The sequence below is a fragment of the Myripristis murdjan genome, chromosome 23 (assembly GCF_902150065.1).
Source record: "Myripristis murdjan chromosome 23, fMyrMur1.1, whole genome shotgun sequence".
Classification (NCBI taxonomy): Eukaryota; Metazoa; Chordata; class Actinopteri; order Holocentriformes; family Holocentridae; genus Myripristis; species Myripristis murdjan.
In genome coordinates, this window is record NC_044002.1 from 3,101,853 (window position 1) to 3,128,386 (window position 26,534).

Below are 26,534 nucleotides of genomic sequence, written 5' to 3' on the forward strand. Positions count from 1 at the left end.
ATTCATTTCACAGTTTAGTCACTGCGGTTTTCTCCCCGTCATATTCTTGCCCAAGAGCCTCAGAGGATGCTTTCCCATCTCCAATCAATGTCATCATTCCGAATATTGATCTCATTTTCAGCCAGGCTGCTGATTCTCCAGCTGATCGAAGAGGTGCTATCACACCAGGAACACTTGTTCATTTGTCAACATGACACTGAGGGCTGCTGGCAACACAGGCCCACATCTGGCTGCCTATCAAAATGTGACAAGGCCTTAAGAGAGCAATGAACATTGACACTGTTCTCATAAATACCCTTAAAGGGTGCCACACTATGGATGTGAATGGAGAGACACAAATAAAATATTCCAGATTAGCATCCCTGGGAAGCAAAAAGCAACTAATAAGGATTTTGCCACCATATGGAATCCTATCACACCCAGGTAACTCAACCCAGCAGCAAAGTTCAATCTTCAACAGAGATGATGTAGCTAGGATTATAATTGGAACCATTTCAGGTCTCTCATTGCCTGCTACTTTCATTTCCTATGGAAACAGTAGTAGTAGTTTGTGATTTTTTTCAATCTCTGCACAAAATTTCCAGACTTGGCCGCATATTATTTAAAATAACATCTCATTTAGCTGCTTTAAGTTCTCATTTTCTCACTTTCAAAGTGATGCTAGTAGTGCTTCATCTCTTAAAATAGTGCATGCCAAAGTGTTACCATGTCACCCTCTATCACTCAACATTGTGTATGCTAGAATGTTATCACGGCATCTACTATCAGCATCACACCTTCTGTAACCCAACACTGCTTATATGTTAGCACGGCGTCTAACATCACTAAATATTGTGTTTGCTTAAGTGTTTGCATGGAGTTGATTACCACTCCATATATTTGGTATTATCACTAAAGATCCACTGGGGATACATGGATGATTTTGTTGCAGCTAAACTGACCAGTGGGCCAATCTCCCAAAGACTTGGTGAATTCATTTATCAGATCCTTTATGGCAGCTACAGTGAGATTAGACATTATTAAAGTTGATGGGACACATATTACATATTGCATATTACATTTTAATATGTTTACTACCTGGATGCATGTTGTGAAGCAGCCAATATAATATATTTATAATAAGACTGAATTCACTGGGTGCAAAAAAAAAAAAAAAAGAGAGATCTCATCGTCTCCATCCATCACATCATAATGAAAATGTCCTCTCAAACAAAGGCACAGTATTGTCTATACCTTTGCTTTCTGAGTGTGTGGGCCACTATCAGTCAGGCCAATTAGGACTCAAACAGCACCTGCCCCTCCTGAAACATTTGGCCCCAATTAATTATTCTCTCCTTATCTGGGCTAAATCCCTGTCTGCTGGGGACGTTATTGGCTTTATAAAGGGGAAGATGTGTTAGACCTCATGCAGGCAGGGAGATAGCCGGTCATTCCTCTTTGTTAATTGGACCCCCAAAAGGCCCCAGTGGAGATAATCAATAGCAGCTTTGCCTAACTCCAGACTAACAAGGTGATAAATGCTGTCCAGCGATGCTATAGAGGAGCCACACTCAGCACAGGCTTTAAATGGTAAGACACAGACAGCAGACACTTACTCAGGAACATGAATCTTAGATTATAGATATTCATGAACCGAGATCCTTGACAACTGGCCAGGGGGCACACCTTTTATCTACTAGAATTAGGAGGTTTTGGCTTTCCAGAAAAAATGAACTGTGTAGTGTTGGGAGAACTCAATTTTAATGAACTGACATCATTACCTTTTTGTTACGCATAACTCATGAGAGCAAGTCTGTGGTACCAACTTAAGAAACATGTCATAGTAATATTCCATTGCTCCAAACTGCAATTCAAGACTATGGCTCTGTTTTTAAGTCAGTAACTATAATAACCTCGGTTAACACACCTTTAACAAGAATGGAAAAACTGGGACCTGGGATGAACTGAGCACCTAGCCCTAGTATCTCAATGTACGCTGGGAAGCCTCCAGTCCCTTGCCAACCAGAAAAGCAAGCAGTTAAACAGAATGAATAGAGTGAATCAGTGAGATAAGGACTCACATCAATGGAGTAGCTCTTCTCGGGGCCTTTCTTGCCCACCGCCACCACCTGCCAGTGCAGCATCCTCGAGTGTGACAAGTCAATGAAGAGCTCTCCATAGGTCCAGCGCACGTACAGCACCCCATGGGAGTAGTCCACTGAGGAGATGTGAGGGGCCTCAGGGGCTACAGACATGGCATGGAAAAAGAGAGAAGGCTTCTGTCAATATGGCAATCTGTAAAGGTAGAGAGATCGTGTCAACAGCTTTTGTTCTTAACCTGATTACTTCAATCATCTCAGTTTGGGGTGGAGGCATGTAAATGCAGCTGGGTTACAATATCCTGTTAACCTATTCTGATGATGAGAAACCTGGTTAAGATGCCACTGCTTTCACTTTTGACAGGACACATGACAGGACATACTGTTTTTTAAATTTAAAGTTTTTTTTTAATTTAAAGATATCATTTATTGCCCTTGTTTCTGAAGAATCTCACTATCATCATGTCAAAGAAAGATCAGGCAGGGAGAGTTGACGCTTGAGTATTCAACAGAGTGGCTCAATCACCGTGTATCAAATGTTCATGTAGACACATGAACCTGATTGAGATCTTCAGCAGCACACAGCAAGCTGTACATGGCCGATGGCATGTAAACACAGCCAGCGAAGCAGAGAGGAAACAGGCAGCAACACAGAGAGAACACATTCACAAGGCCGCGTGCTGACAGAGCTGAGTACCTGTTACAAAGCTCACAGTGGAGCTGTCGCAGCAGCTGAGTGGTGGGTCACCCCACGTCACCATGGAAACACGGAAATTGTAGTACCACGCTGGCAGCAGATCTGTCACTCTCTGGGGGAAAATTAAAGAAAAGGTGAGACGGGAAACAAAGGTGATGAAGCCATTGGAAAAACAGTCACTGGCAGTCTTTCAGAAATAGTTAAAAATCAATCCACTTTTTAGAAAAGCACCAAAAGTGGTCTGTAGCAACACTGTGGTGGCCTGGACATTTTCAGGAGCCATCAAAAATGGTGCAGATTAGCACTGGCAGACATTTTCCCCCTGCCTTTACCAGCAAATGGGTTTTCCTGTGTATCTGTGGAACTGACTGTGATAGAAGTGAAACAAGACTAGGCAAGCCCAGTTAAAGTTGGACCACCACTGCAGCTCCAATCACTGAAACTAAACCATTTCTACTATTCTGCTAGTTCATGTTCTTAGCATGCATATTCAAACGAGCATCAGCATGAAATTCCACAAGATCGAGCAAGTGGCAGAGGCTGTGATTGCTTTAGTCACAAAACACCCCTTCAGGCAGTTTTCGCTACCTCCCTGCAAGAAAGTAGAGCCTATCAGCAGTTGATGTTGCTGTTTTATAGGAGCTTTTCAGTTTGGACCGTGGTAACACTGCTTTTATCAGGCGTTTAGCTCAGTTCTGCCTTCAGCACTAACAAGATAGCCTAAGTACAAATAAAACATGATAGCTCAAAAGCAGAAACCACTATATTGTCATGGTAAATCCTGCTGCTGTCATCCAATGAGTGGATAGATCCCTACACATGCGCACATACAAACACCAAACAATAAACTACATGACATTCAACCTTATGTCTTAAGTGTCCAGTTAGCTAGCTAAATTCCAAGCTCTGTCAGGGTTTTCATTTATGAGCATGCTGACAATGGGTGGTCAGCCACTGACAGACGGCCTCTGTTTGGAACAGTCACTATTCAGTATTCTTGGCCGATGTTGCTTGCGAAAATATCTCTACCCCTCTGTTTTAATCTGAGCACACTGCCAGCTCTCCAAATGCCTGATTGTGTTTGTTGACCATGAAAATATAGGTGTAGCTGCATTTTTTTTCAATCCTGTCATGGTCAGTTCAGTAGACATGGAGGATGGTGCCTTCCCATTAGTCCAACAGCCCATGAGCCCCAAAACAAACACCAATTGCTCAGAAAAAACCCCACTGTGAGTTGTTGGAGTTCAGTGACTGCCGGTGATGTGCTGAGTTTTGCATCCTTGCAGAGAAATGTATCCACCCTTTACCCTAACCTTAACCCGAGGAAACCCCTGCCTAAACTTAACCAAGCTGGACATTTTTTAGACTATTGAGTTTTCAAAATAATAGGGCATTGTTTTTGAGTTAACACACCGTCAGACTAATGGGCATTTGGTTCAATGGGACATTTTTCAGAGTACTTGGGTTTCGTAATAATGGGCCTTTGGACCACTGGGAAATGAGTGCAACCTTTTTGCTGGTAATGGCAGATGGAAAAATGTCATAAAAATGCCATAAAAACTCCATTTCTGTGACAGCTCCAACACATTTGGTGCAATTGGTGGACTTGATCAAGTCATGTACATTTCACTTTGTATGTAAGATAAAAAGGTGCAAATGAGCTCAGAAAGCAGCTGCTGATATGACCATTGACTGTCTGTGTGTTACCACTGAGGCGATGACTGAGGCGGTGGCAGCGATCTCATAGTAGGTGGTCCACTCTGACGCCAAGGTGACCGGGTTGAAGAAGAAGGTCTGGAGGACGTACTTGCGGAAGGCAACGTGGTACGGCCTCTGCCAGCTCAGGATCACTGCTGTGGGGCTCAGAGGGTACACCACCAGCTCTCGCACCCCTGTGGGCTCTAATACACACAAACCATGTCATTTGCGTTAGAAAAATTTGTCCTGCTTTGTATAAATCTAAGAGTGAACATGCATTGCCATTGTATCGGCAACAGAAAAACAAAAAAACATACATTATGAATATATGAATACATATATCAGGAGCAGGCAACCATGTACTATAGTGAGCCGAGAGTCTGCAGGAACTAATCAGTGAAATCACCTGGTGGAGGTTTTAGTTGGCATGGAAACCGGCAGACTCTCGGCTCACTATGGCACATGGTTGCCTGCCCCTGACATATACATATACATATACATATACATGTACATATGAATCGATGCTCACCTATATCAATGATGACGGGTTCAGAGGGGGGGCTGATGAGGGGTCCGTTAGTGTGATAGACCACCACCCTGTACTGAGCCCCCGGGGTCAGGTTGGTAATTATGTCACTTGTTATGTTTTCCTGTGAAAAAGCCATCACATTAGCAGTCAGTCCTTCCTGTTCTACTGATACACTTGTGAAAGTAAAAAAAAAAATTGAGTCAAGCGTTTAACCACTAAATTTCCTGCGTGTGAACTGATGTGTGAGTGTGAAATTCAGAGAAAAGTTTCTCTGAATTTGTGCTCAGAACATCCTCAGTGAAGAAAAAGTCTCATTTTTAACATTGAATTGTATTACTATAATAGACCTTTTTCTAAAAGCCGCCACTTTGACATGAGCTAGCAGGTAAACACAGGTGTTATTAATGACATTAATTACGGCTCTGTGTAAGTGCAGCAGAGTCTCTCCACTGAGCCAGCAGCAGCAGCACCCTGGCTCTGTTCGACCTAATTGGAAAAGAACCTTAATTGATGGCATTAGTAACACCTGTGTTTACCTGCTAGTTCATGTCAAAATGGCTGCTGTGAAAAAGGTCCATTCCTCACAAGAATTCCATGATGGAGCCAAATGTGATTATGCAGACATCTGTGGCACAACTGCAAAATCTCTACATATAATTGTACACTGAGTAGCGCCAAAGCGTTTAACCAGGCCAGGCCACAATAATCATGTCTCTTGTAGGGCAGTCACGTCATAACCAGCTCAGTGCAGGGCACAGCAGCGTGCTGCGGGTTACCTCACTGCAGTAGGTGTGCTCCATCCGCTGGCTGAGGCTGGGCCTGAGGCAGGTGGTGGAGAGCACCGACACCAGGCTGCCGTTGTGGCTCTCAGAGGAAGAAGCCCAGGACACGGCAGCAGTGCTGGAGCCCAGCAACCTCACACTCACTGCCTGGGGACGCTCCTTCGGCTCCTCCAGCCACTCACCTCTAGGACCTGTTCATAAGAAAATACCATTTAACTGGTCTATAAATCGTTTTCCACCTAGTTGCTATTTGTTCAGGGTCTGATGCAGCACTGCTAAAATGAAAAGAAAACCAAGGCGTTGGGCAAAGTAACAAAAAACTCCACATAAAAAAGAACTTTAAAAGAACAATCTTATGTTGAATGACAGCTAGCTTAGGCCAAATAACTGGTGCCACTCATTCATGTCAAAAGGAACAATGTAGAAAGTGGTCCCAATTTGAAGTTCACTGACAGTGACAGATGGGCATTTAAAAACATAACTGCTTCACATCACAGAACTACAGACTAAAAACTGCCAGAGAACTCAACCCACAACTGTCTTTGTAATCATCTTTCATGTCATTTTGCACGTGGTGTCTCTGGTGTTTTGTCCACCTGTTGTATTATGATGATATATGGCAGCTTGGATCTGCTTCTTGAACAGTGTTTTGGTTTTCATGGTAAATGCAGCCATGGTGTAGTAACATGCGTACTTAGATAGAAGGTGAAGCCTGTGTCGGCCGTGCTCTCCCTGGCTTCACAGTCTCCAGACGAGCTGAGTGTGGTGATCTGGACTCGGTAGGTTCCTGGCTCTGTCAACTCAGTGAAGAACTCGTGAGTGTTTTCGTCCACGGTCGCGATCTCTGTAGAGTTACCTGGGAGGGCAGAGGAGAGAGGGTTGACTACTGGCTGTAGAAACAACACTGTTGGGTGAGGGGACCTAACCCTGAGAGAGAAAAACCTGAATATACATACAACACATGAGTCAGGTGACTTGGAAATGCAGATAAAACATTGTATTATTTCACCCTACTAACAAAAAAAACAAACAAAAAAAAAAAATCTGTTTTCTGTGGGATTTTTTGTTTTATTAATTTTCTTGTAATTTTCTTTGTTTACCTTTTAACATTTTCTGTTTTACCAATTATGTTTTGTACATTTTCCATTTTTTGTAATTTTTTTACTATTACTATTTTTTTAATTTTAAGGGAATTTTCAAGCAATTATATTTATAATTTTAATAATTCTAAATATGGTTTTCTTGTGATACTGTAAACTTCCCTTTTTGGGTAATTTGGATTTTTTTTAAAACTGTATTCATTTATTTTATTTATTTTTTTTTTCAGCAATGTTCCTGTATTGATTGATTTTTTATTTTATTCATTGGTTGATTTATTCATTCATTTATCACTAATCAGTCATTTTTTCCTAATTTGCTAATCAACTTTTTACTCATGTTTTTGACAGATATCAAGTGAATTAAGATTTCAAAGGGATAATAAACATAACATTCTTGGAAATATATGTGTGGAATTGTTTTTTGTTGTTTATTGTTCAGTTGTTTTATGCAAATGATGTTTGGCCTTACACAAGTCAGGGGTGAGGCACTTATGCTTTGGGAAAATATGTTTCAGTTCAGCCTTGTTTTTACTGCCAGCTATCATCTAGCACCGAGAGCCATACACTTCTTACCATCTCGGTAGATGTAAATGTTGAAGCCGTCATAGGTGGTGGATGGTCTGGGCGGCAGCCAGCGTAGCTCCAGCAGTATGGGAGGCAGTTTGGTGGGCATGACTGAGGGTTCAGAGGGCAAACCCATGGCTGAGCCCGGCTCATTTGAGTCCTCATACTCTGGTACCACTGCATTGACAAACTCCTCCTCCTTGTCTGTGGGATGCGGGCTGCTAGTTGGATCCAGCCAGTAGGGCTGAGTGAGAGCCTCCTCCTCCTCTGCAGTGTCATTGGCGCCCACATTGGCATTGGTGTATTCTGTAAAGACATCTGTGAGGTTGTGGGATGGGTTGTAGGGGATCTGGGTGACCGCCGCTGCTGCCTCCTCAGATGTGTTGCCGTCCCCATCGTTGCGCGTTTCCTCCTCCTTCTCCTGCTCCTCCATCAGAGGGACGTCCCGAGACCGACGGGAAGAGCGAAGGTTCTCTTGGCTCCCCTCAGTTAGCACGCCATCGGGGGCTTGGCCTGGCAGTGACCTCTGGCTCAGGTGGACGATCTTTCGGGATATGTTGAAAGGAGGGTGGGGCACTGGAAAGAAAACAGTAGGAATCTTTCAGTGACCATTTAAAGCTTGTCATGTTCACACAGCAAAGTGAGACGGATATTTTGTTTTCGATGACACCACTCCCAACTCTGAGTGGAGGCAATTAATCAGCATGAGGAGAGGTGATAATAGTAATGAAATGTCTACTGGTATTTATACCCTATCAATAATGCACAGCCCAGCAGGAGGCCATCAGCGGGGAATATCTGACTCAGCGCTCATATGCAGTCATTAGTGTAATGCCGTTATTATCATGCTCGACTGAGGGGGTGACATTTTCGAAGCCACAAATCACCATTTACCATGTTCAACAGTCAGCATTCAGAATTACTCAGGAGGGCTGAATCAGACACCCTGGAAACCAACTATTAGTTCAGAGCCATTAACTATCCCGTCTAACCAGCAGCTTCAATAATCCATCAAATACTGTCAATTTCTAATACACCCAACTTCTCAGATTTATATCTGAAAATGATCACATTTCCTTTACTGCATAATTATGCGGTGCATCGTCTTTTAGTCTAATCATTTGATTCCGGTTGAGTACCTGTTCTGTGCTGCAGTGGCTTGTGGGTGACGTCACTGTGTCTAACCAGAGTTGTCTTGTTGACCGAGGCCTCGGAGATCAGCTGGAAGGTGATGTTCCTGTAACACGTCCCGGGCAACCAGTGCTTAAACACCGTCTTACCCTTGTAGAAATCTACAAATGAAAACAAACAAACAAATAAACAAAAAAAAAACAACAACTTGAATATCCACTGACATTTTATTTAAATGTATCAAAGTGCCATCCTCTATATACCCTTGTCATTTTCCAGGGTATTTGCAGGGTTTCAGGGAGCCAACCTTACAAGTTTTGAAGATCTTCTTAATTTCCTAGCTGGAAATGGACTTCAGACTAATTTAATAACCAAAACAGAGAAATCTTTGGTCAAAACCATTTTGACCATGGCTAATGAAGCTTCTAAACCATACATTTACATTCTTTGACACTACACAATTCATGGCATTTACCTTACTTTCCTGCCATCATGGTCACATCAAAATGAAAAGGAAAAAAAAAAAACAGACCTGTACTTTACTCAGTTATACTTTGTAAGGCGTTACATATGGATGATATATTTTGAAGATTTTTCGAGACTTGAGCTAGCGGTATCCACATGAGCATTACCTTTATAGAGCATGGAGCGCCGCTCTTGCCCCTCTGTGTAGCTGATGTTAACCCGGCTGAAGACATTATTGGCCGGGGAGCTGATCTCAAACACCACCCCCGTCTCTGGAGACTCCTTATAGTCTGATATTAGCACACTATCCACAGGAAGGGGCTCTGGGAAAACAAGCCATGACAGGTTAACCTTCATCCAGCAAGGACACTTAGTTTAATACACCTGGAGACAAATTGTCTTTTCTATACCAATTTATGTCTGATCATAGCGGAAACAGACTGCAAGGTGTAACAAATATGGACTTTCCCATTATGGACATTTAAGTCAGGGTGCTCTGCATCCATGATTTATGACATATGATTCTTTCCTGGTTTGTTAATGTTGTTTTTCTGTAGGGTTAAACTGTGGTTTCCACTCAGCCATGTCATGCAATCAATGTGTCAAACAAAGAAAATACAAGAGACCCGTTGGTAAAATTCTGTTGTCTGTTTTCTTCCAGAGAATATATCCCCTGGCTTTTCATGTCAGGATTACGTCTCTAAAAATTCCATAACACCCTGACAATTCCATGTCAAGTGGGAAACCAATGGTCATTTCATGCAGAAAACCATGCAATTTTGTCAAAGTTCTCACAAATATTGCAACAACAGGTTGAATTTGCATTTATTATTGCGATTGCAGTACCATCAGTTTGTGGACCAATTTCAGAGCAATGCCAACAGTGTGCAGTTTCTTACTTGTGAGGATGGATACAGTCTTTACTGGCTTGGACCAGGCCTTGCCCTCTCTGACCAGGAGGCCCACGGTGTAGCAGAGCCCGTGATGGGACGTGTTGAACACCAGGGGTGGTGGGTCACTAGTGTTCAGGAACTGGACCGGGTTCATCCGAGGTCCTCCAGAGAGCCGAACTGCATACGCCGTGATGTTCTCCTGCAGGTCTGTGGGCTCAAGCGCTGCTATGATCAAATTGTCATCGCTCACGGTCACCTGGAACGCTGTGATGCTCTGAGGAGAGGAAACAGACTTTATCAGTCTTCATCACGCAGACACATTTACAACAGGCCTTCTAGTACAGAGGAAGTGTACTCAACTGAAACAATTCATCAATTAATCGATTAGAATTATGATAACTATTTAGTCATTCATGTAAAAATGCCAAACATTTGCTAATTCCAGCTTCACTAAGCTCACTAAGATGTTACGGTTTGATCACTTTTCTTTGTTCATATCATTAGAAAATGTATACTTTGGGTTTTCGTGGAAGCAATCTGAAGACATCACTGTAAATTCTGATGAGCATTTATTTCTGGTAGTGTTGTAGGGAAGTTCATGGGGTCACCAAAATTGCCAGATTTCATTCTCTAGCCAACATGAACGTCACCAAATTTGATGGTGATCTACCAAAATATTTTTGGAGATATGCACCTCTAGACCTAATTGTTGACCAACTGACCACCGGACGTTGACGTATAAATTATCCACAGGTTCATCGACAATGAAAACAGTAGTTGCAGCCCAGTTCCTCTTTTAAATCTGCATTGACATGTCTGTAAGGACGCATGCCACATGCCACAGCCAGGAACTCTATTTTAACCAGTCAAATTAATGGACAAGCCCATCCTTTTCACTTACCATGACCAAACTGACCATGACCAAAAAAATGACTCCAGCATCAGTAATTCTGACAGAAATGTTTTCATCTATTCTGTTACAACAACTTATTATGCTTGTATTGCTACAAGGCTTTTGGACAAAGCTTTGATTGTGCCACACTTGGAGGGGTGTTACACACTGAATGGAGGCTCCAGGGGAAAGGCAGAGTGTGTCCTTGGCTAGTGTTTGAGCAGATAAAGGCCATGTTTGTGGGTTGTGGACACGGATACTTCACCTCCAAGTCACACTGTACACAAACACAGTTTGCTATTCCATGATGCACTTGGAGGAGAACAATGTCAAAGGTCTGGAAAACACCTTGGAGGACAACCACCTGACAGCAGGCCAATGTGCCCCACTCTAAGACACCTATTCACACACACACATACACATACTCCTGGAATGGATTTAATATCCATTCCAGGAGTAGTGATGAAATGTTTTAATTTACTTTCCTGCTAACTCTAACCCACTTTCCAGCAAGGTATATCATTAGTTGACTTTTAACACCATTAAGAGCTTTGGGCTGGATTTTTCCTTTAACATGAAGCAACAGATTTCCATATTAATTATCTGTCACCAGGAGCTGCCCTACAAAATATTTGCTTTGCTGTGCCACATCCCATTATACATGGCTGCTGTCTTCATAACCGGCTCTCGGGGCATCATTGCAGGATCAATGGGACAAATACAAACTCCATTACATCTCATTACGGTAGGTCACCGCTATCAGGCACCGCCCAGGCCTTGGATGAAAACCAGACAGCTATCATCCTTTATGAGCGGGGAATCTAGGTTAGAGCAGCTCCCTCCACCCTCTCCAGCAGTCTACCTCGGGCTGCTTGGAGAAGCATTTCAGAGAAAACAGGCTCTCCACGCGATCTAATCCTCCAGAGACGGGTGGTTAAAAGAAAGGGGAGGGGGACACAGAGCTAACCACGATTTCTTCTCCCCTCCTTGCAATGCTTTTGACTCCCTAGAGATATTCTTTGAAGATCCTACGCTTATCCCTACTGGCCCTCTGCAGCGTTTTCTGTAACCCCCTCCCCCCCTATAAACCTCACCAGCCCCCTCCACTCCCTCCCCACGCCCCCCTTTTCCTTTTTCCCTGGTGAACTCTTGCTTCTTGCCTCCACAAAGGCGCTTCTGTCTCAGCTCACTGCTGGTGAGGGCCGCGGCACTTTGAGATCTGGCTCGGGGCGATTCTGTGCCGCTTCCCATCAAGACGCCTCCCGACGGTAAGCCAGCGCGAAGGAAGACATGGCGGTGGTTGCCCTTCAACTTATCGCTCATTTCCTTCTTGCCCTGCCTGTCGCTTTCTCTAGGCCATCAGCGGGGCCACTTATAGCCCTAAACGTATTGATGGGAAATAGTGATGACCTTCATGGCCATCTGGGAGGCTAAATCACTATATTTAACCACTCTAAGTGATGCATGACTCGAATACTGAGGGCTGCCGGGGTGAATGCATGATATGATGGTATGCCTGGTGGAAATACAGCAACCCACAGGAAACGCAAGCGCCACTATAAGCATTAATTGGTGCGGTTCTATTGATTAGAAGAATACATACATTTACAGTTTTCATAATGCTCTGAAATCTTGAGACTAAACCCAGTTTTACTTGAGAACTGATACAATATTAAAGCAATACTTCACCTATTTTGAAGAAAAAAATATTATTATTACACTCCCCCTCTATCCAGCACTCAGTAACAATGAGAGGAAATAGCACCACTACTGTCCTACAGAACAGCTGGGGGGAAGTGAAATAGTATCATATTTTTCAAAATGGGTGAACTATTTCTTTAAGATTTTTTTCAGTCATGAACTAAAAAAATGTTTGTTTTACTAATATCTCTGTCTCAGGCATGCAAGAAATGATGCACATTGTGTTTCCAGTTTGTTTGGAAGAAATGAAGAAGAGTTGGGCAGTCAGCATGAGCAGTGACAGCCACCATGGCTGAACAGACACAGAAAAAAGGGCGACCAGAGACAGTGCAGAAGGGAGACGGCTAACTTCCAGCCACGTCCTGCATCTGTGTCACATGGGCTTCACCCCTGCCCCGCCCCTTTAAGAGACTAGCAGCTGTCCTGAGGCGCTTCACTCCGATGGGAGACGAGAACATGAGCACAGATTATGACTGTGGATTACTGGACCCATTTTGCACAAGTCTCATATCTTCCAAACATTCTGATAGTAAAATGATATTTTTCATACACACAAATCAGGAGAAAATGAACTTTGTTTTTCCAACTGGTTAAACAGAAATTTAAAGGGACTTATATGTGAGACCATAAATTAATAGTTAAAACTGAAATGGGAACTGTTTCCTTAGTAATACTATTACTATTTTTAGTTATTCTTTTCTTTTATTCAGGTGTTTTTGGAGGGGGAAAAAGAAAATATTATTGCTGATATGAACTTGTACTGGGTTGATATCAGATATTAAGCGAGCAGATAGAAATGAGTGCCAAAATAAGGCAAAAACATTAGATCTGCTTTGTATCTAGTGTTGTATTGTGGATGGACAAGCAATGGTCCATCAGTCCATAAAACATGTCCAAGCTTTGTGCAGCTACAGAGTGCACCCACTTAGGAGACAGGAAGTGTATATCACCTCGTACCACTGGTGCAGCTTGTTATGCGTCATCTTTTGTAAAGAGTGTCTTTGGTGCTACCTACAGGAACTCCATCAACAGAATAACCAAGGACAAATATGTCCCGGTATCACCCACACTGTGTGACTGACAGGTGAGGAGCGCAGTCAAGGATTATCACAGCAATGAGCGCTCAGCAGCAAATATGGAGAAAAAAAAAAAACCCAGACATTCATGAATTACCACTTTACCCCAAACAATATAATCTTACAACAATATTATAACAGTCATTTCAAACACTGCATTTTTACAGCTGACAGCAAATGGATTGTGTCAGCATGCTTTTGAATACAGCTGGTGAGCAAAACTGAGAAGTGAGGAGGCGACCGCTTTTGATTCTTCTGTGCAAAACACATCACAGGCCATGAGGATACACCAGGGAACCTGCAACACATCAGTGTGTATTTTCAGATCCCACTCACACATCTACTTCCTTATACTCCACTTTTTTTTATCAGTCAGAGAGCTAGTTCTCGCTGTAAAGTGAACTACTGATACATAAAACCCAGTTTTATCCTGTGGATTTGATGTGCCAGCTAATATCAGGAAGACGACAACCTCTGCAACTGTGCATGGCAGGGTTATATGTTGGACCCGGATCAGGGAGTGGTACACGCCACACTGTGCTCCTTTCCACATGGAGAAGTTGACATTTGAAGTGCTGAGCGGCGCACTATTCATGAATCCTCCCAGTTGTATCTAATGAGAGTCAAGATTTCAAGCTTTTACTGAGGCTGAATCTCATTACTGTCTCTCTGCAGGATGTCCTCTTCATTCTGTGGCCTTGCGTGGTGCTAACACCCCCCCCCCCACCCAAGACAAAACAGAAAGGTCACCTTGCTGACCAATTTTTCTCTTTATTTGCAATGTGAAAGCAGTGGACTCAATCTATTCCTGCCTTCATATCTTCAAGAGCCAGACAGGACACAGCACTTTATTTTAAATAAGAATCTGAATCTGGGGCTACCTTCCAATACTAACCTTTCACTAATAATCCAAAATGGTCAAGGCAGTGTCTGTCTGATTTGATGGATATGATGCAGTTCGATTGATTAAATATGCTTTGTAATAATCCAGCACTGGATTCGACACAAGGTTGCATGCATATGAATCAAATTCTAGTGGATACACTGAAAACACTTTAATATTCTAATAAATGGGTGGTGTGCAAATGTTAAAACATATACTGTACATCATCAAAACATGAGTTATCAGTCAAGCCTTAATCCAAAAACATCATTATTGGGTTTGGTATCAATAAGTACAAGTTTCGCCACTGGTGCCGAGCTAGTATGGTGTATGGATGGGGGAAGGAAGTTGTGGGAAAAGGGTGTTTGCACATTTGTTTGAGGGTGGTGCTGGAGAGGGCATTATAAGGTTACCAGATTAACAGTATCAAAAATGGTAAACATGTTAGGATTTTTCATGAAATTTCATGTTTGTGTTTCAGTTACATGCAGTAGTGGACTAGGTCATGGGGTTACCAAAATGGATAGGGTTCATTCTCTAGGAGGCATAAATCAGTATATGTCATGATAATCCATCCATTACATTTAGCATGTCCAGTCAAATATTTGGCCTGAGAGCAGCAGCAGAGGAAAATGCATGAAAGTTGACAGGGTGCATCCTCGGGGTAGCATAAATGTGTTTGCCAAATTTCATCACAATTACCTCAGTAGACTTTAAAATTTGAAATTGTTTCCTAATGGTGGCGCTAGAGGACAGGTCATGGTGCCAAACTGACGTACTACTTGCTCTTGGTATCATGATGTCCTCATAAAATTTCCTGGAACTCTGCCCAACAAATATTGAGATTGACATTTTGTCAAAAAGGTGAATGTGTGAGCTCCTGTTATTTGCTCTAGCAGATTGGTCTTCTCCCCTTCCTGTTCAGACAGATTTCCAGCCAACCTGGCTCAGGCTGGGCCAATCACAACAGTTTGATATGGTGACTGATGTCATTGCGGCTCAAAAGTCACTCAGTGCTGCGTCACTCGCTGTGCCCACATTTATCTAATAGGGGGCAGATTTGATACAGTGACTGACAGAGGAGGCTGACTGGTTGTAGGTCTATCAAATTGCGTCTTGAGGCATTTTGGTCTGTGAACATTGATAACAGCCATTGACTGTATATTATAATGCCCCGTGGAAATCCAAAATGAACTGAAAGGTTCCAGACTAATTTACATTTGCAAATTGGTCTGGTGATGCCAGGCTAGCTGCCTTCATTTGGGGATTATGAATGCACTCACCAACTCTCATGGCAGTTCACTGGTCACATTTTGTTATACTGTGTCTACATGTTGGCCTGAGGATGGCACTGGAGGAAAGTTCATGGAATCAACAAAATAAAAAAGGTGTGCATTCTGGGTGTCATTGAATTTAATGGTAATCCCCCCAACAGATTTTAGAGTCAAAATTTTGTGTGATGGTGGCACTGGAGGGAAGGGTCATGAGATTTCCAAATTGACATGGTTCACCATCAAAGGAGCATGAATGTGCTCATCACATTTTTTGATGATAATTTGAGCAACAAACAACCAGTTTTCCCATGTTTAAGGTAGAGTCCTGTCTGCTAGAGCAGGCAATGCTGACAATACCTGGCATCAGAGTGATACAGCAGCCTTTCATTAAGTGAGACAGCAGGGGAGCTGACACCCTCGCTGAGGATCATCTGTCTGCCCATCTTAAGGTGAAAAATGGCATCTAGCTCAGGCTACAGACCATCATTTGCCTCCAGACATACTGTGCTGGTGATTGGCCCTGTGCTCCGTGGAGAGACGTTACATAAACCTGCCAGCACAGACAGCAAGATCAACAGACACGCCTGGCATGAAAGGGCAGGTTACATTTATATATTGTAGTTTTCACTGAAAATACTGCTCTCTCCAGAATTTTTAACACTGCTGACTAGCCAAAAGAGGAGTGAGAAAGTAAATATAAAACCACTATTAACATATATTCTAGCCACAATTTAATTCTGCCTTGTTTAGAGGCATTTTTTTTAGATAAACATGTAGAATCAATTGTACATCCAGGCTAATAAATATTGCATAAGTGCACACTACAGAACTCCTGCAGCTATTAGTTTAGTTGATTTAGTATTGACTTGTATAACCCAGAGGAGGGGAGGAAACAGTGGTGGGAGTGAAACCTAGGAAACCCATGACTATACATTGTGTAATTAGGATTACTTCTGCTAGGCTCCCTAGAATCTCTTTGAGGACCCCTGTAGTCGCTGGACCCGGCTTTGAGAACCACTTATCATGGGTTGTGCGTCTTCGTTTTTAAAGCCTGAACTGTTTTGTTTTGAATTTGAATGAATCTCTGTGGGGGTTTTCTGGTATTGTCCGATTTATTCTGCACTATTCTGTTTGATGTTCTGAGGACAGCACTGGTAGTCGATGAAATGCCAAACTTCAGAAGTCTCTACTCTACTAGAAGTCTCAGATATTTTAGCTATAGAGCACATATCTCTTGTGTTAACAGTAGAAAAGCTACAGTTAGCAGAGAATATACTGTTCAGCAAAATGATCAGTTACCAGTCCACGGTACAGTAAGTCACATCTATTCAGTTCTGTTGCGACTGCTAAGTTGCATGTTTAGAAGCTAAATCAGCTGTTCACAGCAATTATTATTGTTACCCAAGATCTGTGGACCTCCAATATGGCTGCCAGACAGTGTGATATAACACACTCTTTGGCAGGTGCTCAGTTGGACCCATTTCACTAACACGGTCTTCTCTTGGCCAAATTGCTGTGATAAATTTCTTAGATGATGACAGAGGGAGATGGCGGAACCTCCTCTGGGAAAGTTTGTCCTGTAGCGGTCAGTCATAACTTTCATTTTACCCACCTTTATTGAGTGAGGCCGTAAATCTGCACAGAGCCACCCAGCGGCACTCTAGTCCATCTGCTAAATGAACAGAGGAAAGTCTCCGTTGATGTGTATCAGCTATCTTAAAATCTCCTGAATCCTCGCCAAGCCACTCACGCACTGACTCACTTCTGCCTCACAAACATGATAATGCAATCGATGGGCATCGGCCGTCTGATCCTCTGTCTCCTCCTCCCTGCAGCAGCCCAGTTACACCAGCTCCAGCCCCAGCGTTAGCACTGTCACCACAACTGAAATGTCAATACTACTTTGATACCATTACAAAAGCTTCAATTCAACATTTCATGTTCAGAGAGGGGAAATTTCATTTCAGCGTCACTTCCAGAGGGCACCCGTGTGGATTGGAAGAGTAAGGAGAAGAAGAAGAAGAGGAAGAAGAAGAAGAAGACAACAGAGCGAACATCATTGGCTCTTGACAGTGGACTGAAGTCAAAAAGCTGAACTCATTCAAGCAGCATCAAAGACTCCTCTATTTCTTTCAAAGAGGCAACAAAGACAGACACTTAACTGACATCACAAGCCCTGAGGAAACGTTGCTAAAGCTGCCCACATCTAATTCGAGGACTTCAAAAGGGTGTCATAGAAGTGTACAGCAACAGAAAAGATGTCTGAAATGTAGAGAAAGACAACAATTCTCTTGATTATTCTATAACGAAGCATTAACAAGGGTTATCATAAATGCTATGATTTTATGGATACATTTGTCTGTCACATTGGATCTTTTTTCTGAAGCTAAAACTATGATTTAGAGGCCCATTTATGGAATATAAATAAATCTTTCTTCAAATTCATTAAGCAATTTTAGGGCTTCCGCTTTGGTGTCATGCCAGCCTTTGAAAAACAGACAGTGTTCTCTAAGCAACTCTGCTTTTGAAACATAACTAGGCTTCAGTTATGGCAGATCATGTCTGAGGCCCAGTGTATTTTCCCATTGGAATCTTACTTCTGGAACCACTGGCTAAACCTACTCTATAACTATCTAGGTAAACTACTTAGCTGCTGATCTAGTTAGCCATCCTGCTAAGCTGCAATCATGCATGCCATATGCATGGTCATGTCATTATTAAGGTCATTGCCATTCATGTTTTTATCTATCTTTTTTTAATTTTTGTTTTTATTTAAATTCTATGATTCGGATGAAATGATAAATTTCAAAACTCAAATTTCAAGGCTTTTGTTGAGACTGCTGGCAAAACTGCTTTCTTTCTCAAATCTGATCTTTACGAGTGTCTGTCCATGTTGTAATATTCCAGTAATCAGGTCAGATGTGTGTGTTCAGGAATCATAAAGCTATCTGAACTGGTTGCCGTGGTAACTACATAAGCGCACCAGTGTACGGTAACTGCTGGTGCATTTTTCAAATGCAGACGCAAGAGCTGCAGAGAGGGAATGCACTCACATCATCTCAGCCTTGATGTCATCTATTTATCAAGTTGCGGTGCAGATTCCACTGTTATAACAGACAGTATCAGTGCCAGAGCAATATTTCTGTTTTTGAAATTTCTGGCATACCGATATCATGTATCATGCTGCAAGTTGCACTAAGGACAGTTTGAGAGCAGTTTTGAGCGGCCAGGATCGTCAGACTGAGACACATCTGTAGCAATCTGACTTGAATTGCATTTCAACCCACATACAACTTAAATCTATTTTGCAAAAGTCTTTGTTTTCAAACTTGCTGCAGTAACTCCAATCTGGATATGCCAAAAGTCAAAAATTCAGATTGCTTCTGTTTGACTAAAACTTGAATGTGCACATAGGAGGCAGCATAAATGTATCTTTAGTCTTTCCCTCCTATGTTCAGTAGCCTGTGTGTTCTCTGTAGCATGGTGCTGTGTCCTTCATGACAGACAGACTCGAGCTGTCGTACAAGTCAGCAACTGTCTCTAATGAAAACACAGTGAAGTGCAGCGACAGGCAGGTGTAGCTTCTATACACAGCACCGATGACCTGGCAAACCCTAATTCACACTGCCATGAAGCAGAGAAGAATGTTTTCTTAGATTAAGATGCCTGTGTCTGTGACTCCTCCTTTGTGGACGATAATTGAAGGTCGCAGCTTGGATAGGTGGATAAATTTGCAAGCAGTCAAGGACAAAGGAAGAAAAAGCTTTACAGTAACTCCAAATAATATTGGAACTCTGAGTAGCAACAAATTGCGGTAATGAAAATACACACCGCCGTCTGATATATTGCTATACAGTAAATGTCAGCTGCCGCAGTAGAGAGGGGATGTATCATCTTTCACTAAGTCCTCCATAAACCCTCGGTTACTTATCCTATTATACTAAATACCAGCTCACTTGCCATGCTATTTGTCACAGTACAGTAACTGGCTTCCCAATGGTTTTTTATTGTTTCATTTGTTTTTACGATGCTATGAATCTTCAGAGGCCCCCGGAACAAAAATGCCACACATCAAAAAGGGATATTATTGCAGATTCTATGAGCGAGTGAGAAATGTTGACGGGAAATGAGAAACAGATATTTAGCTGGGAAAAGATAAAATCAGAACAATCTATAGGGCACATAAAAATCGGAGAGGTTATGGCCTGTCAGTATAATATGTTTAGCCTTTAATCCTCTTCGCCAACTTGTTCTTGTAAATCCCAGAGCGGCCCAGTGCAGCACATCTGAAGTGGCTGCAGAACTTGAATGGAGTAGATCGGTCATTGCACTGTTTGCCGTCGTCATTTGTCTGGTACAGAGTAAAATGGCGATAATGGCTCTTTACTATGGTAACACAACAGGGCTGTCAAGTGAGCAGATATTACTGTTATTACGGACATTTGAATCTGTGTGTCCTGCTGTGTTACATGAGGTTGGCATGACATAAAGCAAGACTGTGCTTCTCTTATTCATGGGTTTCACATGGCGTCACTGTGTGTACACAGGGCCATTTGAAAGACCTGCTGTGACAACACACCTACAGTACGAAATACGTGGCAAATGTGCACAAACATCAAGCTGCAGCATCTTCTGCTGAATCTAACAAAGTCAGGGCTGAAGCAGTGTGACTTCTACTGTCTATGTTACAATGTAGAAAACATACATTTTACTTAATATTATGCCTTAAATGCTACAATCTGTTGTAGATTAGCTGGACTTTAGTGGACAAGGACAGTGTTAGTCCACTTGAAATGGCTTTCCATTGCTTTGGTGTTAGCTGCAAAACCTCAGTGAGTCACAATTTGTCCTTAGACTTATCCTTCAGTTGATTTTTTTGGCCTGGTATGTTGATTTGAATGGGAAAGACGGTTCTACTCCATTTAACTTCTGTGGAAGTGACTCCTCTCCGGTTATCACTTGTGACAACTCCCTGGCTGGGAGTATCCAGCAACATGCATAACGCTACATGGATATTCAAGATTAGGAATCTGGGTCAAAATCCTGGGCTCTGCAGCTGGATTATCTCATGGTCCCGGCAACAAACTAAGAGTCGATGTAGATCCAACACTGCACTTTGTATCTTTGTTTTGGTTACACAACCGGTGTCAACCCATTAGTAAACTGTGCCGTTCCAGCTATGTACCTTGGCAGTTGTTGCAGAGGTTCTTTGATACAGACAACAGAGGCACTTTAATCCACTCACAACAATTCCTATAAAAGCCTCTAAGCCAGTCAGGTGGAATTTTCTGTCCAACAAATTCTCCAGCAACTAACAGGAATCATGGCTACAAATACGTGAGGAAAACTGTTACATCAACACAGTTACACTAATTCACTCAGACAGACGTTTTTGGATTTTTTTTACAGTCTATTCAGAGAACCCAGGCTAAACTGAGTGCCTGTTCCGGGATAGTGATTTTTTTTTTTTTTTTGCTTTCCACGCAGTGTTTGCTTTACAGTCTTGACAGCGATTTTCTCACCACAAATGAAGCCAACTTGTCAATTTACCAATTACCTCTGAGCTATTTCATTTCAGCCAATAAAGCTGGCACTAGCACCACAAGCGTATCTCACCTCCTCCCCCTGCATCTCACTCCATTTCTCTCGCTTTTCTTTCACAGTCCGCTAAATTCACAGCTCAAGACCTGTGCTCTCCAAATACCACAGCATTGTAATTAAACCGGAGTGGCGGGCCCGGCATTTTAAAAGGCCAAGCCAGTCTTTTACAAGGGTGCTCTTCAATCACCCACCTTTTCACAATGCTTCCCCCAGGAGACGGAGACAGCACGAGACGGAAAGACGATGTTTTTGAAGGAAAATGGCCTTACATGTATTGAGATGATTGCCATCAACACTGAAAGTAGCTAATCCAGACAGTAAAATGAAATTTTTTGGAAGCTGAGATCCATAATCATATTGAGAAGGCCTATAGTAATCAGTAAAAAGCCTTTAAAGGGATGGGAAACACTGTGCCAGAGGGGAAGAAGGAAGAAATGGGGTTTCATCAGCTATGCAAAATGCATTTATTTGTCCTCACTATTGATGAATCTTTATCTATGAGCAGGAAACAATCTGCTTCCTTTCAATTTTGTAATGTATTATATATTAAGCTATGCATATATTTCATCTACCTATGGGTCAACCGGTCAGCAGTTTTGTGGCATGTCCTGCCACCAAAAAGTCCATTCTAAGAATTCAAAGACCTAGACAAAGTGTCGGTCAAACTATGGCTCATCCTGCACTGATCACAATACCCTTACCAGTATTTTGGAACTGAAACTGTCAATAGCTGATGTTTTGTGCAAAACTTCAATATACTGGGATATATATGGGATGCTTCACTTCAGTGAATCTCATACTAATGAAATTCTTTTGGCGTTTACAGCTTTTCACCAGTTTTAGCAGAGAAAGGGAAGAAGTGAGACGCTTCGTTTACGGACGACTTCTGTCAGCATTTCTGGAGAAAACACAGAGACCATGGAGCCCAAACTTAATTGGGTTTGACCTCTTGTGTTCCTCTGTCAGTAAAAGTACATGAGGTTTATTTTGCAGCACATTTTAGATATCTCTGATGTCAGCAACATTTTTGGGTGCTATTTGGTTACAAAAGCCTGCGGTGTTTGAACAAGCAAGCTACTACAAAACTGTGCTCTGCAATATGCAAAATGCAGAGCTTTTTGGTGAGTGATCGTCATTGGGTGAACTTATGTAGCATGAGACTGAATGTAAAAAACATTTATATGCAATGTTGCAAACTATCGCTTGAAGTCAAGGTGATCCAACCCATTCCAAAGACTTCTCAATGGTGGGAAACACTGAGATTATTCATTAAACACATTACTGAAAAGGAAATGAAAAAATTAAATGTGTAAGGAGACAAAATAAAGTTTTGCAATAGCTGGAGCCACAAAGGAACTTCCATCACATCAGAATGAAATTAACTGATTGGCTGCTATCTTTTATCTAAGAAAAGGCCAACATCGGCAAACTGACATATTGGACTAAGACAGACAAAATACTATTTCATTTATCAACATGCATTTAAGATGAGATGCACTATAGAGAGCAGAGGGCTGCTGTAAAAAAACAAACACACACACACACACACACACCACAGATAACCTGCATATATAGGCCAAGAAGAGAGATTAACATTAGCATTCTCTGCTGCCCTAGAGGCTTGCTCCTCTCCATGGTGTCCATGGTAATCCAGGAAGCAGACAGACATAATGAGCATCTCCTCCTACCCCGAATGTGTCTCTTCTTTCATCTCTGTTGCCATGGCGACAACAGAGAGGCAATGAATTGAATGAATTGGTATAGATTTTCCTTTCCCATAGCCTAGCCCTGAGGATGATGTCTATTGGAAAAACAAAATGACGGTGGGAATAAAAGGCATACATGTTTAATAAGTAGTCACTGTGAGATGACAGCTTAGCGCCCGGCTGACTGCACAATGACCATGGACAGTATTTGAGAAGATTAATTTTCCATTTCCAGAAAGATGCTGCCCTCTGGAACTCAATTGGAGGGATGAAGCTCCATTCTTCCAAAAGATATTCTCTCATTTTGTGTTTTGGTGACAGTGGTGGAGAGCGCTGTCTAACATGCCGCTCCAAAATCTCCCATAGGTGTTGAAGCGGGCTGAGATTTAGTGAGTGTGAGGGCCACAGCAAATGAAAAAAACATTTTTATTCTCATCAAACCACTGAATGAGCCCTCGTGCCCTGTGGTTGTGCACATTATCATCCAGGATACAAATGTTTCATCAAAGGATAAAGGTGATCACTCAATTTTGTATTGATTTGCAGTGAGTCTTCACTCTATGGGGGACAAGTGGAAAACCAGTGGTGAACCTGGTGATCAGCTTTTTCCCAGCTCTGTAGACCAGTGCCACTCAACTCTGAAATGTGTATTTGTCTTTGTAATGACGGCTTAATGCAGTCCTACTATAATAGCCCTCTTTGTGTGTTTGTCAACAGATAAAGAAGATATATAAATCAAATCAATGTATCAATATATAAACCCCCATCATTCACCTCCATCTAGTCCCATTGCCATTTTGATCCACAATGGAGGTCAACCGGGCCTGCTCCACATTTTTATGCATACCACAAAGCATGATGGGATGTTAATTGCTTAATTGTATTATGCAGAGCATCTGCACTCGTCATGCTTGTCCATGCACTCAATTATTCAGATTTTACCCTTCTGTATGTGCTGATATGTTGAGGTAATGCTTAGTATTATTGTCTTCTACCTGAAACTGATAGTTGGTATTTCCGACTCCATATGAGTGTAAAAGATAGTCAAAGTTTGACCCACCGGCTTGTTTCCTGTGTTGAGAATGAGCACTGAACAAGGACTTCCTCAAAATGAATAAAGTCTACCTGGCCCACCAAACAACAGAATTTTTAGTGGCGAAAAAAAAAATATTTTGGAGGATGCACAATAACAGAACCCTGTTTGAGATTCATAATCGACTCACTTCCCCAGCCACTCCACTTTTCTCGCTTGATAACTGGTGGAACTACTTTGTTTCTGTGTCACTACGTAACAGTTTCACAAGGTCTGTAAACAAATGCACAGTCCTAGGGGGAGCTGTTGTGTTTTGATATAGAAACAAAGTAAATCCACCGGTTCGCAAGCGAGGGAGCTGGAAAAGGAAGGCGATAATGAATCCCGAACAAATGTCTGTTGTTGTGCATCCTTCAAAATATGTTTTCAGCTCTGGGCTGCCACTCAAAATTGTGTTGTTTGGAGGGCCAGGCAGACTTCATTAATTTTTAAGAAGAACAGTCCACGTGAGGCTCTTGTTCTCACGACAGGGAAGGAATTGATGGGTCAAACCTGGAGGATGTTTATATTCATATGGAGAAAATCCCACTTTACAGGCAAGAACCCAAACTATCACATCATAACAAATGTAGATATCAGTCAACACCTCAAGTAAGTTTAATCCTTTAACTACTGCAACTACGGACTACTTTAGCTATAAAATAAGTAAACTCCATTTTTTCATCATTTTATTAGCTTAGCCTAATAAAACTTTATCCTAATTCTCATGTTTTGTATTGGTGGTATATTTTCCCTAGTCATTTCATTTTGTTTAATCTTCTATGACACTGAAGATATGATGACATAACATTTCAAAACACTGTCTGAATTTCATATTTTCTGCATTTATATGAAGTGACTGATAGCTTGGGAAACGAAGACTTTCACAGTGAAGTGCATCGTTGTGTTTTTACTTGAATTAACAAGAAGGCTTTGGAAAATCACTGAGATACATACAGGGGCAAATAGGCCTTTTGTAATAATAATAATAAAAAAAAAAGCCTGTGTAATGTCTCTTTTACTCTCTGAGATGAGTCAACAAGCTCAGAGGAGAGGCTGTGCTGCTTTTCCTCCTCAGTCGGCTCCACGGCTGTTATCTGACAACCGTGAGAGAGGAGAGAGGAGAGATCTCTAATTAGATCTCTCCTCTTTCACGTGACTGGAAGAACTGAGGGAAAAGCTCTCTGACAGATTGCAGACAATATTTTTTTTTCTCTAAATAACATTACTGAGGACTTGATCTTTGCTCTGTTGTTCAGTCCACATTTTTAAGTCCCTTCCACATTCTTCACCAAGCTGTCACACTCGACCGAGGGACATACAGTTTAGCCAAGGGCACAAACATGATGCACAGACATTGCTGGCATCATCTATTTTTGAATTTCTTCTGTGTTTGCTCGTCTTATCACACAAACCACACATTGTTTCAAAGTGATGGCCTAAATCAAGAGTCTGGAAAGAGCTGGCAGTTTTCTGTCAACATGAATGGAATAACTCTCCGTTCTTGTGAATCCAATTTTGTAGCGTATAAACAAACTGTGGTAATGATCAGCAGTACTTGTCAGCTTTATAGGCAAGTGTGACAATTAGCATTTATATCTGAGTTTTCACAGCGTTCCAGGTTAATAAATTGTTTCTGTATCCATTTCCATCCAAAGGAGTATAATTAGTGTGACACTGAGAAAAGTGTTTTATTGGAAAATCTGCTGGATTGCTTCATGCCACAAAACATGAAGAGGGCGCTGTTCAGCCAGCACAAACAAATCAGACGCTTTCGGGATTTCTAGTGACAGTTGATGGTGGAAGGAATAGAAGTCCAATGGAAAAATCAGTAGAAGACACTCAATAAAGAGCATACTTTGCAAATCCTGTGTTATTACCAAGATATGCAAGTTTCATATGTTGAACTTTCACCACAAGAATCCTTCGGGAAGCTATCTGCTTTTTTGTCCGAACAAGCCAATTTCAGGATTTCGTCACCAAATTGAATCTGCAGATTCTCGTCTGCATATCCGAATTGTCCATTGTATTTACGCATATGGTCACAAATTTAATTTGAGTTTATGAACACAGATTTGCCTTTTCATGCAACACCACATGTTGCACCGCACCCTCCTCCTCAATGCCAAAAACGACTCACTTCTTTGTTGCCTCGTGACTAGCTTTTTCCCAAAGTTTTGTGGCAACCCATTTATAACTTTCTGAGATATCCTGATAATAGATAAACAGAAAAAATGTGTCAAAAACAAGTCTGTTCCTACTCTGTTAGCAGATGGAAAAACACCTCAGCACCAAAGATGATTACCACTTTCACCCTCAGCCTAACATCAACCTAATTCTTACTAAACCTAGCATCTTGTAGGAGTGAGTACTGGCCAGTGTTCCACTGGAC

At 41.9% G+C, this 26,534-nt stretch overlaps 1 protein-coding gene across 3 annotated transcripts in view; it reads right to left on the bottom strand.

The window, feature by feature from the left end:
- ptpro (protein tyrosine phosphatase receptor type O) overlaps positions 1–26,534 on the bottom strand; it is a 61,746-nt gene that overhangs the window by 24,006 nt on the left and 11,206 nt on the right. Inside the window, exons 2-11 of one of the 3 annotated variants that reach the window (XM_030045850.1) lie at positions 9,944–10,211; positions 9,212–9,367; positions 8,588–8,740; positions 7,458–8,024; positions 6,479–6,640; positions 5,779–5,975; positions 5,003–5,123; positions 4,483–4,676; positions 2,776–2,887; positions 2,061–2,224 (exon numbers count right to left, since the gene is read on the bottom strand). In XM_030045850.1, coding sequence (XP_029901710.1) covers positions 2,061–2,224; positions 2,776–2,887; positions 4,483–4,676; positions 5,003–5,123; positions 5,779–5,975; positions 6,479–6,640; positions 7,458–8,024; positions 8,588–8,740; positions 9,212–9,367; positions 9,944–10,211 — 2,094 coding nt within the window. The other 2 variants (XM_030045852.1, XM_030045851.1) reach the window with 2 other exon arrangements.